General features: G+C 42.9%; 1 protein-coding gene across 1 annotated transcript; it reads right to left on the bottom strand.

The window, feature by feature from the left end:
• Positions 1-6535: 6535 nt before the first annotated feature.
• On the bottom strand, positions 6536-7445 carry LOC131254368 (trans-cinnamate 4-monooxygenase-like; the record flags this gene model as incomplete). The annotated part of the gene is made up of 1 exon (XM_058255358.1): positions 6536-7445. A coding segment is annotated over one exon (609 nt), but the record flags the coding sequence as incomplete, so codon positions are not given.
• Positions 7446-9358: the final 1913 nt, after the last annotated feature.

Here is a 9358-nt window from a genome sequence, read left to right as displayed (position 1 = left end):
CGTAGGATCATAAGGGTAAATAAACGCATCTGCTCCAGTAGTAGTTAGGCGGGCTGTTGGATCTGGAGCATTAATTTTCGGCTTCGTGAGGCTTCGATATCGTGTAGACCATCAGATCTTGAGGGCTCACACTTCCACGCTTCCCAACAGCTATGTTTATTTTTCATTCCTCTGCTTGATGGATGGTCTATACCAAAGGTGCCCTTCCATGTCTTGCATGATACATCCATGGTGAACAACCCATATCATTGGAGGCTTCCACACATGATGGGCAATGAACTTAAACAAGGGCTTCACATTATGGTAGGTCCCATATGTGGATGACCGGCATTAAGGTGGGCCCCACATAATGGATGATCAACATCGATGAATAGCCCACATCTAAGGTGGGGCCCGCACGATAGAATGATCCATGTCATAGTGAGCTCCACACAAAGATGACGACGAGTGACTGCATCCAAGGTGAGCCTCTCATAACAAATGATTCACTTGAAAAATTAGGGCCCGCACGATGGATGGTCCATGCCAAAGGTGGTCTCCACATGATGGGCAATGGATAATGAAGGTGGTCCCAAATGATGGGTGACTCACATCAAGGTGGGAGCACACATCCAGTGTCTGACATGATGGATGACCCACATCCAAGGTGAGCCTCTGGATGATGGTAGCCCAAATCAATGGTGGGCCCTGAAAAGGTGGTGGTCCACATTGAAGGTAGGCCCCACATGATAGATAACAGATATTGAAGAAAGTGCCAAGGTGGCCCCAACATCTGAACGCAGGGGGCTGGTTGGAATAAATGTTAAAAGAGGAGGGTGGTTCGTCTGGAAAGATTGGATGGCATAGTGACCATTTAATTGACGGTCCAAATTCAAAAAACTGATGTATCAATAGATCAACGGTCATGATCGGTCGATCACTTTGATATTTGAATAGTGACCGATCAATCATTGGGCCCACAGTTTGGACGGTTTAGTCATAGGGAACATATGCCATGCGTGCAATTTCTGAATATCTGCGTATGACCTGCGGCTGCAGATGGCGTTCCTTTTATTAGGAAGTAAGCCTGAAACGATCACATAAAACATTAGAATATCTGAGCCGTGAAAATGGACGTCCATACCATGATGATCATCTGGAGTGAAAAATGGGACGATCCAACCATCATTTGAACAATAAACAATACATCGAGCCTTACCATCGGTTATCTTTTTTTTTTTTTTTTCAAAGGTGTAACTCTCCTAATGAATGGGCCGTTCTGATTTCCATCCCAGTTGATCTTGATTAGCGTACCACATTTGCACGGCTCAGATTTTATACAAAATTGACACGTCATTAGAAAATAAAAAATGTTGTATGTGAAGTTTACATACTAGGTTCCTATATGATCATTTCTCTTGCTGGGCCTTGATCTGTTATGGGCTTAATCAATGGGTCCATGGGCTGGTATGGTCACAATAACTAATGGACTGGGCCTGAGCTTTGATCAAATGACCGACTATAGCTGATGGGTCCAGCCCGACTTATTCAAGTAGGGGTGTACACCAACTGGGCTAGCTTGGTTAACTCGCTCGACTCGGCTCGAAAAAGATCGAATCAGTTCGGTTTGAAGCTAAGTTCAATCTGAGTTGAGCTAGTTTTTAGAGCTTGAAAATGGGTTTGAGCTAGCCTCAGCTCAACTTGGCTCGGTTCAATATATAGCTCGAACCTGGCTTGACTTGGATCGACTAGGTTAGATAGTATAAGTAAAAGAACAGAAAAGGAAGAAATGAGTATTTTCTAAAGTTTCAATAGGAATTTCCATAAATGAATCTATATAATTGAAGTAAATACAAAATAGAAAACAAAACAATGGGTATTCTCTAGTGTTGCAAACCAAGTTGTTGATGAGATGAATCAACGAAGTATCGGTGGGTGGCAAGAAAGGTATGTTTTATTAAACAAATTCTCATTTTTCTTGATTTTGACATTGCTTACAAAGTGTTTGATGAAATATTTGTAAAACCGCTGCTGGTGTTTTACATTCAGTATGAATTTAAAAGTGCAGCCCATGTGTTTGTCAAAATGCTGCATGGGCGAACTCGGCTCGATATTGGCTTGAACTCGACTTAAATTGGCTCGAGCTACTGACTGAACCAAGCTGAGCTGGCCAGTCAAGCTCGAGGACCGAGCCAAGCCGAGTTCGAGTTGAGGTCAGCTAGTGGCTGAGCCAAGTTGAGCTGAGGCCACCTTGATTCAGTTCGACTCAATGTACACCCCTGTATTCAAGACTAGAAATGTGCACTTGGATAGTTTGATGGGCCTAGACTGGGCCAGACAGTACATTGCGTATAGGTCCAATCATGGGCCCGAATGACCAAGTCCCATCAGGACCGCCTGACCCACACACTGCTACATGTGAGAGATCAGGACCGTTCATCCAGTGTGTATGCATGTGTATGAACAAGCTCAAGAGTCACCCCCAACTGATGAGAGCATGACATTGTAAAACCTGTTAACTTGTTATTAAATTCATGTATATAAGATTCAATAAATACCAAATTCACTGTTTGACAATCAAAATGCAAATTCATGGACTTAGGAAATGAATTCTAGGCAAGGGCTCTGTGGGGCCCACCTGTTGTATGGGTTTTATCCACGCCGTTCATCCATTTTCAGACCATTTTAGGGTATGAGCACAAAAATGAGGCAGATGTAAGGCTCAAGTGGACCATACCACAGGAAGCAACAGTGATATTGACTACCACTGTTGAATATGAAAGCGGCTACGGTGGATCCCTGACAGTGGGGCCCATCATGATGTATGTGTTTTATATCCATGCCGTCTATATGCTTCGCCCTATCAATCTAGGGCATGAGTCCAAAAATGCAGCCGATCCAAATCTCAAGTGGACCACGCCATAGGAAATAGTGGTGATTGAACGACCATCATTAAAAACTTCCTGAGGACCACCAGAATGTTTATTTTCCATCCAAATTCCAAGGTGACAAGTAGGGGTGTCAATGGGCCGGGCTCGGGCCTAAAAATAAGAATGTTGAATAAGCTTGGCTTGATGGCGCAGCCTGAAACAGTTCAAAAACCGGGCTGAGACCTACCCAGGCCCGGCCCATTGATAGACTTAGTCACAAGGATCTGGATAAAAGGAGTTCTTGATCCAAAACATGTGGCCAAGAAGTTTTTAATAGTCAATAATCACTATTTCCTATAAGTGTGGTACACTTGAGATTTGGATCCTCTGTGTTTTTGGGCTCATTAACTTAAAATGATATGGTAAAATGGATGAACCTTGTGGATTTAAGACAAATACATTGCGGTGGGCCCATTGTTAAGGATCGACCGAATGGTCAATCACCATTGTTTCCTATAATGTGGTCCATTTGAGATTTGGATCCTCTGTGTTTATGGGCCCATAACTTAAAATGACATGACAAAATGGATGAACCGTGTGGATATAAGACAAACACATTATGGTGGGGCCGTTGTTAAGGATAGACTGAATGGTCAATCACCACTGTTTTCTATGGTGTGGTCCCGTTGAGATTTGGATCCTCTGTGTTTTTGGGCTCGAAACTTAAAATGATATGGCAAAATGGATGAACCGTGTGGATATAAGATAAATACATTATGGTGGGGCCCGTTGTTAAGGATAGATCGAATGGTCAATCACCCCTGTTTTCTATAGTGTGGTCCACTTGAGATTTGGATCCTCTGTGTTTTTGGCTCATAACTTAAAATGATATGGCAAAATGGATGGACTGTGTGGATATAAGACAAATACATTATGGTGGGGCCCGTTGTTAAGGATTGACCGAATGGTCAGTCACCACTGTTTCCTATAGTGTGGTCCACTTGAGATTTAGATCCTTTGTGTTTTTGGCTCATAACTTAAAGTGATATGACAAAATGGATAAACTGTGTGGATATAAGACAAATACATTATGGTGGGCTTATTGTTAAGGATAGACCATATGGTCATTCACCACTGTTTACTATAGTGTGGTCCACTTGAGATTTGGATCCTCTTTGTTTTTGGGCTCATAACTTAAAATGATATGACAAAATGGATGAACTGTGTGGATATAAAACAAATACATTATAGTGGACCCATTGTTAAGGATCGACCATATGGTCAATCACTACTGTTTACTATAGTGTGGTCTACTTGAGATTTGGATCCAATGTTTTTGGGCTCATAACTTAAAATGATCCGGTGAAATGGATGAACAACATGGATATAAGATAAATACATCACGGTGGGGCCCACAGTTACCGTTGAAACCTTCCTAGGGCCCCACTGAAATGGATGAACGTCCGGCATGGATATAAGACAAATACATCATAGTGGGCTCAACAGTCAGAGATCCACCAACCTCAGCAGACTGGAGATCTACTGGAGCTGCGGCCATTGAAACCTTCCTGGGGTATCCAAAACTTCCGTGACCCTGGAAGTTTTTAATATTGGCCATTCAATCCCCCACCACGTAATCCACTTGAGCTTGCCTCTTACCTTAAAATGATATTCAGAACTGGATGGAAAACGTGACTCAAACCCATACACCACAGTGGGCCCATAGATCCCCTACGTAGAGGACGCAAATTCCCACGCAAGGATGCAGGGTGGGGCCACCACGATGTTTGTGAGAAATTTACCTTCTGCATCTATTTTACTAGATAATTTGAGGACGTGAGACCAAAACTAAGGTGCATCTACCACTATTTTTTTTTTTTTTTTTAACACACGCACACACACCCCACACACTCACGCCATAGTGGAGTTTCACTACCTATGGATACTTGAACCCTTGACCGGGTGTTGAAACTCCTGAGAGTCTACCACTGGAGCAAGAGTAAGAGCAAGAGCAAGGACCCCGCTTGCTTATTTACATTAACTCTGGAGTATGATATGTTGATTTAGTGTAATCTCACTCATGTTTAATGCATTAATATGGACAACATTTAAACATCATTATCTATGTTGCATAAGTGATACACTGAAAATATACCCTGATAAAAAAAAACTTTTATGGCCATAGAAATGCTTTAACAGTTCTCACTGAATGCCCACTGTTACCTCTCGCGTGGCCTACTTAAGTGTGATATACACCTCAGTTTTCGTTAGCATGTGTAGAAATTATCTAATAAAAGGGATGGACATGTGAATTTATCACAAACATCACAGTGGGCCCACCCAGTATTCTTGTGGTGCTATGTACTTCCCATATTTATTTATTGTAGCGGCAGAGCATTTATACGAAGTACTTATCTTGACAACAGAGCATTTATTTAAGGGGAAAAACTTTTATCCTTTTTTTTTTTTTTTGGATTTAATAAAATCCACAAATTTGACAAATCATCCATGAAAAGCAAATAGCTAAAAGATTTTAAATCCATGAATTTCTTGGATCCTTATCCTATAACCCTCGTCCCAACCATCCCTTAACTTTTGTAAGAGGGAGTGCATAACTTTATCCATCACTATCAGACATAAACAAATACATACATCATACCTATCCAAACAATCAGAGAAGCTGATTGTGCGGATGTCATGATTCAAAAAACACCCACCAAAAGCAAATAACAAAGATTTTAAATTTATGAATTTCACAAATGCTTGTCCTAAATACCTCACCCCAACCAATCCTTGGTAAAAGCAGGGTGAAGATCCTTATCCATCGCCATCATACGCAAACAAATACACACCTCAAAGACATTCATACAATCAGAACCACTCATCCTGTCAATTTCATGATTCAAAAGATCACCCATGAAAGGCAAACATTGAAGAATTTAAATCCATGAAATTCACGAATGCTCGTCTTAAATACCTCACCCCAACCATCTCTTAGAAAGAGCAGGGTGCCGAGCCTTGTCCATCACCATCAAACACAAATGAGTACACGCCTCAAACACATCCAAACAGTCCGAGCCACTCGTCATGCCGATGCCCATGAACTTCACAAATGCTTGTCCTAAATACCTCACTCTAACCACCCTCAATGAGAGTGAGTGCTACGCCACACACACCCACGCACGCTGTAGTGGAATTTCACCACCTACGGGTATCGAACCCAAGACCTCGTGTTGAAACTCTTTAGTGTCTACCACTCGGGCAATGACTGGAACCCAACTTGTCCTAAATACCTTACCCCAACCACCCTCTAGAAAAGAGCAGGGCTGCTTACCCTTGTCCAACACCATCAAACATAAATGAGTAGAGGCCTCAAACACATCCAAACAATCAAAGCCACTGATTGTGCAGATGTCGTGATTCAAAAGATCACTCATGAAAAGCAAACATTGAAGATTTGAAATCTATGAACTTCACAAATGTTTCTCTTAGATACCTCACCCCAACCACCTTAAGTAAGAGGGTGTGCCGAGCCTTGTCCCAACACATCCAAACAATCAGAGCCACTGATTGTCTCATCGTGCGGATGTCATGACTCAAAAATAGGAAGGTGGGCCAAACATGTAAATGAAACTTGGCCCATTTGCAATTTTTTCTCAACCATTCATTTACCTTATACACATATGGCCTACCAATAATAATTTCATTTGGGCCGAATAATAGAAACATGGATCACCTGATGGCCGGCTCTGATCTCCCACCCATGTTAGCAAGAGACCCAAAACCATACACGGTTTATTGCAACTTTGCAATGTGCCCATACAAATCCATACATTTTCACTCATCCACCATTCCATCCTCTTGCCAACACCATCCACCATACAAATTCAAAGAAATAAGATAGAAAGAGTCCTTTTCAAAGTAAACATAAGATATTAAAAAAAAAAAAAAAACAAAGAAAAAGAAAAGAAAGAGGAAATAAGAGCCTCAAAACACTCTAGGCTTTGCAATAATAGTGGAATGCTTGAGTATGTGCAAGCTGAACTGCCCTCCTTTCTCACTCGTATCGAGCTTGGCCTGACCGACTGGCGGCATGAGCTCGAAATTCTGGACCAGGCGGCCCAGCGTGATCCCGAGAATCGGCAATGCCAGTATGATCCCTGGGCAACTCCTGCGGCCCACCCCGAACGGGAGGTAGCGGAAATCATTGCCATTAGCTTCCACATTGGCCTCCTCCTCAAGGAACCGCTCCGGGCGGAACTCCTCGGGCCTCTTCCATTGCTTGGGGTTGTTTGCTAAGAACCATGCATTGACTAGGATCTTGCTCTCGGCCGGGATGTCGTAGCCTGCCAGCTTAGCATCGTTCAAGTTCATGTGTGGGACGAGAAGTGGGATAGCCATACGGAGCCTGAGCGTCTCCTTGACCACTGCCTGGAGGTAGGGGAGCTTGTAGGTGTCTGGCTCAGTGACCTGGACGCCGGGGCCTAGGATCGTGTCGAGCTCGTTACGCAGCTTCTGTTGGATCTCGGGGTGGTTCACGAGCTCCGCGATGCCCCACTCAATCGACCACAATGTCGTCTCAATGGCTGGTTTGGGTCACATGAGCAAGCGTAGGTATTGTTAAGACAGTTGATCTCATGACCTGAGAATGCATGCACCTACAGGCAAGGTACCATCTTTCCTACCAATATGCCACTTATGTAAGCCCCACCATAAAGCTTCCTAGGTCAGTCTGATTATTAAGTGGGCCACACCATCAGTCTGATTCAACATATAGGTGTGACCCGCCTAATGAACAGACAAACCTAAGTTTTCCCGTAAGTGACTCTTTGTGTCCTCAACTACCCTCCTCTTGTGTATATGAGGATAAGATTGAGTGTCGCTACTTTAGTATATTATGACGAAAGGTCCTTGATTGACCAGACTCAGTTACGCTAGGAAAGCGGCTTGATTGATTCCAAATTATACATCTGCGTGGAGAAGATCCCGTGATAGCTACACTAAGTTTTTAGAAATATAAATACGCACTTGAAGACTCATCCGCCGGCAGTATCAAATTGTTTTTATTGGACTTTTACAAACAATATTTTTTTTTCTTAAACAACATATGTATAAGTATTGCTTTAAATTGATTTTAGTCGAAGTTTGTGAAAAATCAAGTTTTCAAAATAACTCGATAAGTTGGATAAATGCGTATGTTGGCCGAGTACTCCAAATCGGGAGTTAACTCCATACGATGTGGTCATGCGGACTATGACATGCATTGCAAAGCTTGAGTTATTGAGTACTAGTAAGGTGATCACTTAGTACTTAAACACCTGTGAGAAGATTGCGGTAATCCAGCTGGTCCCACGCCTCTGAATCTTATGGTCACGGTGTTTGGTTTTGATTGTTATTAGATGAGTTAGATGGGTAAATTCTTCGTGCCTATCCCACAATGTAATTGAGTGGGAGATATTGGGCGTAGACTAGTGGAGCCCACTGGTGAGCAATCACTAGTGGGTGCGTCCCATGTTTTAAGGTCTCTTCCAACCTCTTCCTTTCAGTTGATTTTTAATTTCAAATTTGAATTTGATTTTGGATGGGAGATATGGAGAAGACCGGATAATCTGGTCTCATCCTATCTATATCATTTTCTATAAAAGGGATGAGCTTATCTCTCGTAAAAAGCATTAATCATAAGAAATACCGAGAGAATAAAGAGAGATATAGTGTGCACAGTAATCTGTCCATTTTGACTTGTCCTTGGGACGATCTAATCCACAGATCATAATTCAAGGCCATCTATACCGCAGGATCATAAGGGTAAATAAACGCATCTGCTCCAGTAGTAGTTAGGCGGGCTGTTGGATCTGGAGCATTAATTTTCGGCTTCGATATCGTGTAGACCATCAGATCTTGAGGGCTCACACTTCCACGCTTCCCAACAGCTATGTTTATTTTTCATTCCTCTGCTTGATGGATGGTCTATACCAAAGGTGCCCTTCCATGTCTTGCGTGATGCACCCATGGTGAGCAACCCATATCAGTGGAGGCTTCCACACATGATGGGCAATGAACTTAAACAAGGGCTTCACATTATGGTAGGTCCCATATGTGGATGACCGGCATTAAGGTGGGCCCCACATAATGGATGATCAACATCGATGAATAGCCCACATCTAAGGTGGGGCCCGCACGATAGAATGATCCATGTCATAGTGAGCTCCACACAAAGATGATGACGAGTGACTGCATCCAAGGTGAGCCTCTCATAACAAATGATTCACTTGAAAAATTAGGGCCCGCACGATGGATGGTCCATGTCAAAGGTGGTCTCCACATGATGGGCAATGGATAATGAAGGTGGCCCCAAATGATGGGTGACTCACATCAAGGTGGGAGCACACATCCAGTGTCTGACATGATGGATGACCCACATCCAAGGTGAGCCTCTGGATGATGGTAGCCCAAATCAATGGTGGGCCCTGAAAAGGTGGTGGTCCACATTGAAGGTAGGCCCCACATGA

The sequence above is a fragment of the Magnolia sinica genome, chromosome 8 (genome assembly GCF_029962835.1).
Source record: "Magnolia sinica isolate HGM2019 chromosome 8, MsV1, whole genome shotgun sequence".
Classification (NCBI taxonomy): domain Eukaryota; kingdom Viridiplantae; phylum Streptophyta; class Magnoliopsida; order Magnoliales; family Magnoliaceae; genus Magnolia; species Magnolia sinica.
This window is presented reverse-complemented; position numbering and strand designations above follow the sequence as displayed.